This window comes from Aegilops tauschii, chromosome 2 (genome assembly GCF_002575655.3).
Source record: "Aegilops tauschii subsp. strangulata cultivar AL8/78 chromosome 2, Aet v6.0, whole genome shotgun sequence".
In the NCBI taxonomy this organism is placed as follows: Eukaryota; Viridiplantae; Streptophyta; class Magnoliopsida; order Poales; family Poaceae; genus Aegilops; species Aegilops tauschii.
In genome coordinates, this window is record NC_053036.3 from 323,358,108 (window position 1) to 323,369,150 (window position 11,043).

General features: G+C 42.0%; 1 protein-coding gene across 1 annotated transcript; it reads left to right on the forward strand.

The window, feature by feature from the left end:
- The first annotated feature begins 3,792 nt into the window (after positions 1-3,792).
- On the forward strand, positions 3,793-10,716 carry LOC109734652 (MADS-box transcription factor 15-like). Its single transcript, XM_020293853.4, has 8 exons — positions 3,793-4,237; positions 6,760-6,838; positions 9,232-9,296; positions 9,416-9,515; positions 9,738-9,779; positions 9,863-9,904; positions 9,983-10,164; positions 10,254-10,716. Exons 1-8 carry the CDS (start codon positions 4,053-4,055, stop codon positions 10,372-10,374), a joined length of 816 nt encoding a protein of 271 aa, XP_020149442.1. The 5' UTR covers positions 3,793-4,052; the 3' UTR covers positions 10,375-10,716.
- Positions 10,717-11,043: the final 327 nt, after the last annotated feature.

Below are 11,043 nucleotides of genomic sequence, written 5' to 3' on the forward strand. Positions count from 1 at the left end.
ATGTTTATTAATCAAATCAAATGCATGCTTTTTCCCACCAGCAGGTTTCATTATCCAATGTTTTGAACTGACATTCGATAGGACAGTATAAATTCAAGAAAAAAAACCTTGGCAAACTATCTATGTTTGTGTAGGAGATCATGTGTGCAAAATTTGAGGTGATTTAGAGGAGGTCAAAGAAATTTGAATTTGAGAAATGTGCTCCAAATGAGCTCCCAGGCTAGGGTAAACAGCCCATTTGTAATCAAGTTTTTTTGGATGTACTCTAAATGAGCCAATTTTTTTTATTAACACCTATTCAATCTATATAGTGTAGATTTGAAATCTCACCATTTTTTGAATTAATCTTCATATTTTTACAGTTTCTTTTGAAAAAATATGCTTTAATATAAAAACTTTTAAAACACATTTAAAGTATGAAAATGGAAAACTAAGTTCAGATCCTTCTTATTCACTTTGAAATAAAGCTTAGGTGATTTTTTGTTTTTTTAATTCAAAGACAGAAGGTAACCCTACCTCCTCTCCTTGAACTCTATGAAATCTTGTACGTGACAGCTCATATGTGTGAAGGTTTTCTCATAAAAATGACCATAGACCAAGTTTATGATTTTTGGTTGGTAACATGTCACATAAGACAACATTGTGCGCAGGTTTTATATATTTTTGATTTTTTAAATTAATGGTGCTCATTTGACCTTGATCGTGCCAGCTAGGTTTTTTTTCATGAAAATGACCATAGACCAAGTTTAGTATTTTTCCTCATTAGTGTGTCTTATAAAACGACGAACGGCGAAGGTTTCATATTTTTTCGATTTTTTTAAATTAGTTATACTCAGTCAAAGCCTTCGAAACCCCGTTGACCAGATCAAAACCCCTCAAAACCCCGCGGGGTTTCGCCTAACCCTAGCTCCGAACGTCATCCGTACGATCATACCCTGGTGCCAAGCGACAGCCCTCGGATGTGGTCTTCTAGAAGGTATTCGGTGGGCAGGCTGCGTGCAGGCTCCGCGCCGTTGGATCACAAGGACGGCTCCGCGTCGTTGGATCGTGGGGCTATCCGCGAGAGGCGATCCTGTTGGTTGTGCTCGGATGCTCGCTCACCACTGACTCCGCGAAAAAATATGTTGTTATTGGGCCCAAAAGGAAACAAAGCTCTGGTTGGGCAATCGAGTTGCGTTGTTTTTTTTGCATCATTTGCTCTGTATTTTGTGAACGTGCTGGCTCTGTTTTTTTGCATCGTTTGAAATTACACAACAATTGACATTGCGTAGAAAATTTAGTTCTTTTTGTTCTCTATACAAATGCAAAATGACCAAATTTATAAGTGCCAAATTTATTTTTATCATGCAAAATGGCCACAAACTATTCAAAAATTGTCTCTTTTTGTTCATATAATATATATGACCACGGATTCCCACGCATGCAATTAGCTCCTTTTTTCTTCTTTTCAAACCACCGTTTCCCACACGTGTACACTCCCGATGCTGTGGTGGGTTTGAAAACAGGCTACTTCATATTTGACCCCGTTATTGCAACGACCAAATAACACGTAGCACTACGGCTATTTAAGCCACCCTCTGCCTCTGCCATCCCTCATCCATCTCCCATACTATGCCATCTGCCCTTCTTGCTCTTCGACCCCTTCTCCTTCTTCTGCACATCCTCAGCCATGCAGTACACCGGACCAACCTACCGCTTCACACCCACCGTGCCGGAGAGGCTCAACCCTACCGGCGTGTACGTTGATCTCACACTACGTGTGTGGGCGATATCAAGGTTGAGGACCGCAAGGAACTTCACCGAGTTCTTCCTCGCGTCCGGCTACCACCACCTCCCGTGGGGATCTCCAACGATGTTCCGCGTGGAGGAGGTCATCCAAAACCGGGTGGTGGTTTCTCTCCTTGCCCACTTCACCAACACATTCGACGCCTTCTACCTCCTCGGCCGGTTGTTTTGGTGTGGCCCCGAGTTCATTGCTTTCACCACCCACAACAGGTTCACGGAGTACACCAACATCTTCCCCACCGCGACGTGCATGCACACTCTTCCGTACCGCATCGACAATGCCCCGGAGGAGCAGTGAAAAGGGCGCCCGTAGGAGGAGCGAGGTGGAGAAGGCGGCGGCTAGGGTTCTAAACCCTCTATCTTTTGTTTAGTCTATGTTAAGTTAAGTTGTAATTGAACTATGTTGGAGTTGCTATGGGCTTGTTGGCCCTTTTCTTAAGTTCTATTATTAAGTTTTCTATCTATTCTATTATTAAGTTCTATCTAGTTTGAACTATGTGATCGTGCTATGGGCTTATTGGCCCTATCTACATATTAGGACTACATATTTGATGATTGTTTTCTTAGAGAGCTCGCTTTGTTAGTAGGGTTCCCTTGTTAGTAACCACCTAGTGCATGCAGCCACAACGAACACTTCTCTTTTTTTTACACAAGCCACAAATATGTAGCCACCTAGCTAGAAGAGAGGAACCAGCGGCAGTGACCGTCGCTGCATCCGTGGCGGCTGGCGTGCAAGAAAGCTGCTCGGTCAGTGCATCGTGACAGACGCATTGGAGCATGCAGGCTCGGTCGGTGTATGCAGGCTCGGTTGGCGCATCGTGGCATCGACGCATGCATGCTCGATCGACGCATGCAGGCAGACTTTGCTGGGTGCATGCATAGCAGGCTTCTGTCCTGGCGGCGCGCGCAGGCGTTTAATGGAAGGGACGACCCAACGAAACCACGGCCCAACGGTCGAACAACGACACCACCCAACGCGACCCCACTTGTCAGGTTCAACGGATGACACAGTCCAGCGCGGCCCCACCCGTCAGAGTTAATGGTCAAGCCTTTGACCCGACAACAACATCCGTTGTGACCAGTTCTGAGGGTTTCTGGCAAAGGAGTGGGGAAAATTAAGTAAAAGTTAAGAGCGCGGGGATGAATGAGTAGAGCTAAGGAACCAGGGGCACAGATGTAAAAATCCCTTGTTTTTAATTTTTCTCAATTCATCCCTTGCGGGCAAGGAGTGACTTCCTAGAGAGGTTCGGCGTTGAGCTTGATGCAACTATCAAATTCCAGTGCACCTTCATGAAGATGCAAACGACCCAGAACTTCACTTGTCTTCTCACCAACGAGGCACACCGAACCTATTTTTGGTTTCCCTGGTTGGAGATACCTTGCACGTGCCTATGGGATGGAAGCTGAAGAGAGGGCCACGTTCTACCTCGATTATGATCGTGAGAAGATCATGATGTACTACATGCCTGCTGGCACTTCTGGTTCTGATACTCCAGACTACGACCCTAATTCCAACTGTCAAATTATTTAGTTAGTAGGTTTAGTAATATGCTAGTATTTCGTTGAATTTTTGTTGAACACGTACATGTATGTACTTGCTACTAGTCATACTACATTAATTAGTACTTTGTTGAACTTAAATGTTGTCATTTACCTCTATTTGGTGATGTCAAACTTAAAAGGGTCATATTTGAATAGAACAAAGTAATAATGAGGAAAAAAACTTTATGTAATTTCCCCACCAGTCAAAGAGGTTCCAGTCAAGAGAGAGAAAGAGGGACCAACCTAAGAGACAAGAAAGCGGAGATACCCAAAGGCAGATTTAGAAAGGAAAAGAAGTGAAGAGGGGCTGGCCTGCGTTTGGGTTCGACCGTACGAGGTGCAGACCCATCACACATGGGGACGATGGATGGAGGAGTTAAACCTGCGCTGCGCTGCCATTTTTTTATGTGCTTGCCGCCGCTGCTGCTACTACTACTAAACACAATAGAGAGAGAGAGAAAGAGAGACTGAGACTGAGCGTGTGGGGCCATTTTAGGCGTCTCAGCCAATAGGCGCTCGACAGCATACGGGGCCCGGAACCACACTCGATCGCACCCTCCCCCAATTACACCACAAATCCATCCATCCTCTTCCTCTCCCATCTTTAAAGCTGCATCCCATCTCCCCTCACCGCCGCGGCGAGCCAGCGACGTCTCGCCTCCTCCCACCCCGGTCGCCGTGCGCGCCATAGACACAAGAGCCGACAGCTAGATCGGGAAATCAGGATGGGTCGCGGCAAGGTGCAGCTGAAGCGGATAGAGAACAAGATAAATCGGCAGGTGACCTTCTCCAAGCGCCGCAACGGGCTCCTGAAGAAGGCGCACGAGATCTCCGTCCTCTGTGACGCGGAGGTCGCCGTCATCGTCTTCTCCCCCAAAGGCAAGCTCTATGAGTACGCCACCGACTCCAGGTAGCTCCCCACCCACGCCTATATTAGCTTCCATCTCGATCCATTTCCATTTCTGCCTCTGCTTGCTATATGCCCATGCCGCTGCATCACACATACATACATATTGGGAGGGAGGTAATACCGTACCGCCGTACGCTCGGCTCTTCCTCCGCCAGCTGCATCGTAGCTCTTGCCGTTTCTGGCCTTTGATGCCATGGCGCCGGAAAAGCTCCTTGTCGGCTTTGCCATTTCTGGCATCGATCCATCTCCATGTGCTCATCGGTTTGGTGTCCGTACCGCATGTGCTTCCTCTCACTTGTTTCTACTGCTAGCCCCAGTCCTGCCTATTCTGAGTTTGTGTGCTACAGGCGATGATTTTATGCTGCTGCTGCAGCTCCTTGCTTATTTGGGTAACGATTTGATTTTCTCCCCAGTCCTCACTCACTAGCTGGCTCGGCTTCTCCGATTTCCTTTCTCGTGCTCCCCACTTTTGCCTTTTCCTCTTGCCTCCGACTGATCCTTTCCTTTTTTGGGATCCACGGCCGCCTTTCTTTCTTTAATTCACATTCACCTATAGCCTGCCTAGGACAATTAATATGTATGTGACACGAGAAGGCAGATTAGATTATACTGACCCAGCCCCAGCCCCCGCGCGTAATTAGATGATTTTTGTCCCTTTCCTCATCCACATCGTTCTAGACTCGATTGTACTACAACGAGTATTTTATTCTCTTTCTAGTTCCCGTCCAGTGATTTGGCTTTTCTTTGTGACCAAAAATCACATGCGTGTTTTCATTTTTTTTAACTATCAATAATAAACACAGCTTCCAAGGAGTGAGCTGGGCAGTGAGCCAGTGACAGACATGCATGTAGTGGACGGAGCTCGCTGAATTAATCGCCTCGCATCTTCTTCTGCCTCTCTAAACATGCAGTGAACACGACTTATGCATGGTACATCGCTACGTACGTCTTTGTTAAACTATACCAAAAAAATCCCTCTTCTTACTCTTCTTCGGTTCTTGCCAAGCAGTGGGATGGATCTGGCTCTTCTTTGATCTTCTTCTCTTTCCTCTTATTTATTTCTTCTCCCTCTTTTCCTCTTTGATGCTACCCTCTAGGTCAATCTTTGCTAGTATCTCGGTTTTATTTGGTATAGATAGACCAGCTAGATACAGTACAGTAGTACTAGATCTTTGCTTTGTTCATTGATAGGGAGCAATTTGCAATCTTCTAAATAAAGGTGTACGATGTACTTACCTTGCAAATCGCTAATGATGAAACCATTTGCTGTAACACAACATATACTTTAGCCCCTCTCAATTCCGTGTACAACAGTTTTTGTGTTGTGCAACGACTCGTACGTACGGTAACAGTATGCATGCATGTATGTCGGCACATTTATGCCTGTTTTCAAGTGCTTTATTTCCAATATACATATATGTCCGTTGCATCTCATCTCTTTCTTCCCTCTTTGAGATATATATATGTCTATATAAGGCATGGGTACCTATCGTGCCACATATATACAAGACGACCTGGCCTCTCTCTGGGAGAAGTAAAGGAATTAATGCTTAAGGCTTCTGGAACCCCTTCATTAATTCTCTCTCTAGATAATTCAGATAAATAGGCTGCACATCTCTATAGTCTATATTTTCGTGTGCGAGAAATAGTGAGGTTCAAGATGATGGGATATTGTGTTGACCGTACGTACAAGCATACGGATTAAGAGCTTCTTCTTTTGTTGCGTATAGTACAGTATGTAATATTCTCTATGTATGAAACTACGAAGGGGGGTGGTGCAACCTATCACCTTGGCTGTTTTACAAGAACAGAAGTAGCCAGCTCTATAAGGTTCCACTGCAATTGTTCAGTTTAGGATCGCAATCCAGTTCCCGCGGTACTGCTGCTACAGCCATCCATTTAACTCGTTGTTGATAAATTTTTCCTACAGCATCATGCATGCATGTTCTGTAATGCTTCAATCATTATCCACAAACCTTGATATCACATGTGTGCTATATGTATTCCTTTTATCACGGACTCATGGTTCTATACAGCGTCACTGCTTTCTTGAAGATGGGTGAGATATATGTTTTATGTGTGCACGCTTTGAAGCTGGCATCCTGCTTCCAGGGCAATCAAGAGTGATATTACTACATTTTGAACAGTAAAGGAGCACTGTCAGTCCAAACAGTAACTTCAGATCTGGAGTTTGTTGGGAATTTCTTATTTTTGATTGCTCGGGCCATGGCATATGGCTCTTTTTTTGGGGGGTTTGTGATAAGCTATTGCATTTATTCTATTTTCTTGCAAAAATAACTTGCGTATGCTTCTTAGTGCTGGTTTCTGAATTAGAAGGATGCCAAGCATTGTACTCCCATACAATGCCAAGCCTTGTACTGATTTTCCAAGGCATAATTAGTACTCAAAGAATTGTTCTTAAGCATTGTACTAATTAGTACTACTAATTATGCGTTGCAAAGGACCGGGATTTGATTATCCCCAAAAGGCATGGACTGATATGGTGTGAGTTTTCCTTGCAGCATGGACAAAATTCTTGAACGTTATGAGCGCTACTCTTATGCTGAAAAGGCTCTTATTTCAGCTGAATCTGAAAGTGAGGTATAAGCAATTTGCTGCTATCACTATTATGATGATTACTCTTGCTGCTTTCATATATTTTGAATCGGGGAGGTTGCCCATGTTACATTGCACAAGCATTTCAGCATATCTCCTTCACATAAACATCATATCTGAAGTAACCTTCTTGTTGTTGGATTTTCCAAACAGAGAAAATTAGTTATGAATAATTATACCTTTTGAGAAATTCAGAATCACCTTACATTTTATGTTAATGACTTTAAATTACATTTCTTTAGGATACTCTACTATATAGCTTAACATTCCTCATGTGAAAAGGGGTTTTGTCGACCCACAGATGAACTTTCGAAATGTGTAGCATTCATACGTCCTTAAACTGGTTAATCCTCTTTATCTCGGATTTTGTCTCACCAAGACAACTTGTAATGTGTGGATGCTCTAGTTCGGCAACCTATGTTAAATACAAGTGGGGATGAATTTCTAGTTGCAAACTTACAGGCAGATAAGATCGTTTACTAAGGATGAAAAGAACCTAGTAAACATTAGAAGAGTTTTCTAAACTGGTATTGGATATCATCCTACCTTCACATTTTTAGTAAATTTGGCCACCTAGGTAGATGAACGAAGAGATCATCGATGGCATGTGTATTCATCATCTTTGAATGATGTCCACTATACATAGAAATAATAATAGCATGCAGTATATAATACACAATATGTGGGATGCATGAAATTATATGAAACTAGCGTCTCCTCTAGATCAGTCATAAATACATCACAGACAATATTTTTAACTATAAATTCTGTAAAATAAATATTGTATGTATACATTATAGGATACTAACAAATCAATCAAAATTATATGTTTTGCCACAAACATAACCTACCTAAGCTTCACAAAATAGCCCTTATATTCGCATTACCTGTATTTGGCCCTTTCATAACCATTGTAAACCAACCATGGGTGACACAGTTGCATATGTTTTTGTACTCATATGGAATTTACATGAATTTGGATTGTAAGAGAAGGTTATTGAAGTAGCAGATGGCTGAGAAAGCTACGGACGCAAGCTAATTTATGCTTTTAAGCAGCAAGATACCCCTCCGTGTATTATTTTTTCGTTAGGTTTTTCTATCTTCACAAAAAATAAGTAATTTATAAAATGAAAATATCGACCATCGTTCTTACCATATTTTTGTCTGCTATCAACTATATGATTAAGAAAGGGCAGGATTATTTTGCTTATAAATACTTAAAATAAAACAACTACTCCCTCTGTCCGGAAATACTTGTCCTAGAAATGGATTACATCCATTTCTAGGACAAGTATTTCCGGACGGAGTACATTTGGTTATAGGTTTTTCATTTTAATTTTGTATGGTGTGTGAACTTTTGTCGCTATATGTTCCGAAGGGTCCAACTTTTTTTTGGTTATTTTCTGATTGGGATATGGGGAGAGGGGGAATTATTAAATCTGGTTTACACCCAATATATTTTTATGGTAAACAAGTAGACATGGCTTGATGGCTAGGAATTTGGCTGAACCTAAAATTCTCAGATAAACTTTGTTATGACCATGATATAAAAAGTTCAAAGTCAATGTCGTAATATATTTATTTTTCCACATTTTCTATTTTTTTAATTAATTTCCTTGCTTGCAATGTCCATCTCTTCGCTCCATCCAAATAAATCAAATCCGTCAAGTATTTGCTGTTAGTACCTCAGATCCACATGCGAATACTGATTTTCATTTCTTCACTTAATTTTTTACTGCACATTGAACCTAAACATAGTTCTAGGCAATGATTTAATGATTATTTTACACAAAAAGCCTAGGACTAGTTTGGTAGATGCTGCTGCTTCATAATACTGAATATCAGAAACATTATTAATGTGTTCCTGCACTTCAATGGCTGAAACCTGTTATAACAGTTAAGAGCATCTTATGGTAAATTTCTGCTATTCCTACATGTCTGCTGTTCTAGTATCATTGTTTGTGATAAAATGCAAGAAGTGACATGACAAAAGTGCAAGTGTGAGTGCCCCAAGGTAAATGTTAACTTCTCCAAAACTGGAAGCCTTATTTATGTACCCCCTCCTTTCAGGTCTATAAGGAGCGCACGGATTTTGAGATTTACTTTGACCATCAACTAGATCAATCATATGAGTTATGCGGCCTAGAAATCAGACCACTGTAAAATTAGACTCAAAATGCATGCACACCTTATAAACAAAGGAGGGAGTACTTTGTCAACAGTTTCCTGTTCATTTTCATATTACCTTGCCATCTACTCACATTGTATAAGCATATTGAGAGTGGTTCTATAGCGGTAAAAGATGTTCTTAGTTCATACAAAGGAACGTTCATTCTTGTACTTGCTTACCTCTGACAGAAAATAATTTTCCTGTACAGGGAAATTGGTGCCACGAATACAGGAAACTTAAGGCGAAGATTGAGACCATACAAAAATGTCACAAGTAATAATGAGTATTGAATTGCGATTTGAATTCTGAATAATTGTGGAACTAGCATATAATTTTGCAGTATGAGCTGCTGAATTAAGATGATTTAAAGCAACTGGATTATTATCCTGCAGGCACCTCATGGGAGAGGATCTGGATTCTCTGAATCTCAAAGAACTCCAACAACTGGAGCAGCAGCTGGAGAGTTCACTGAAGCACATCAGATCGAGAAAGGTTGTTATTTTCTAAGATTCAGTAGCCCACCCGAACTGTCTTAAGTCTTAACTGGACTGAGGTGGACGTCAGATGCCAGCATTACATGTGTGAATGTGGTCCTTGCATTCTGTTGCAAACCCTTTCCTTTTGGCCTTTTGAGAATGTTATTATCTGGCGTATAATTTCTAATGTGATAAAGTTTCCGATCATTTGTAACTGCAAACTTCCCTCTATTTGCAGAGCCATCTTATGATGGAGTCCATTTCTGAGCTACAGAAGAAGGTAACAACCAAACATATTATCATCGATCCACCTTTCATTAAGATATAGCTAGTTTCATCTCATACTGTGGTTGCATGCTGCAGGAGAGGTCACTGCAGGAGGAGAACAAGGCCCTACAGAAGGAAGTAATTAAGCTGCAAACAAAGCACCTATAATTACTTAACCACTGTTCGTTGCTGATCTGATCCTTCAATTTTCTCTAGCTGGTGGAGAGGCAGAAGGCGGCGGCCAGCAGGCAGCAGCAGCAGCAACAACAACAACAGATGCAGTGGGAGCACCAAACCCAGACCCATACCCAAAACCAACCCCAAGCCCAGACCAGCTCATCATCTTCCAGTTTCATGATGAGGGATCAGCAGGCCCATGCCCCTCAACAGAACATTTGGTATGTACATGCATACATTGACAATTCACTTAAGATACTATGTGTACATGTAATAATATGCACAGTTCATCTTCTTGTGTATGCAATAGCTACCCGCCAGTGACGATGGGTGGGGAGGCGGCAGCGGCGGCAGCAGCAGCGCCGGGGCAGCAGGCTCAGCTTCGCATTGGAGGCCTGCCTCCATGGATGCTTAGCCACCTCAACGCTTGAGGAAGGAAGAGGTTTAATTTCCAAAGCAGCTGAAACAGCATTAATCGGCACACTAGCAATTAAGCTGCTATGGTTATGTTTGCTTGCCCCTACCCTTATATATATGATTTGCAAGGTAAAAAAATGAGCAGAGAGATCAGGAATGCTGGTTCACTGTATAATTTTGTTGCATGTTCAGCAACACGTACCAGTTGATGCAAACATGCATGCTTAGCAACCAACCAATTACCTTAGCATGGATGACTTGCTTGGCTTAATTATGGAAAGCTAGGTTGCGTGATGACGTGTGTATATATATGATATATTTTTATATTTTATCTGAAATCTAAATGGGTGAATGAATAAGGCCAGGTTCAAGGCTGTGAGATCAGCCATCCCTTGGCCCCGCTGCATGTAATTTCTGCCAACATGGAGGCCCTAGAGATAAAGCCATCTCTTCGTGAAGATGTATATACATATGGTTCTAGAATCTAGATAGAAAGGAATGTCACATCTAGAGGTAAAATAGGCAATAATACTGCAGAGACGTCAACACTATCTCTACCATTGTGTATAGCTATGCTTTTGTTTGTTTTGTCCTATAAGTGATACCAGAATGTACAAACGATAACATGCATTCCCTGCCTTTCTTGTGTTTCAATCCTTTCAATGAATAGTAGTTGTTTTTCT

Bases quoted from the DNA above. Each gene is read 5' to 3' on its own strand.
- LOC109734652 (XM_020293853.4), top strand. From the start codon at position 4,053: ATGGGTCGCGGCAAGGTGCAGCTGAAGCGGATAGAGAACAAGATAAAT. The intron at 9,297-9,415 runs GTAATAATGAGT...ATTATCCTGCAG, and splicing joins ACCATACAAAAATGTCACAA to GCACCTCATGGGAGAGGATC. The intron at 10,165-10,253 runs GTATGTACATGC...TGTATGCAATAG, and splicing joins GCCCCTCAACAGAACATTTG to CTACCCGCCAGTGACGATGG.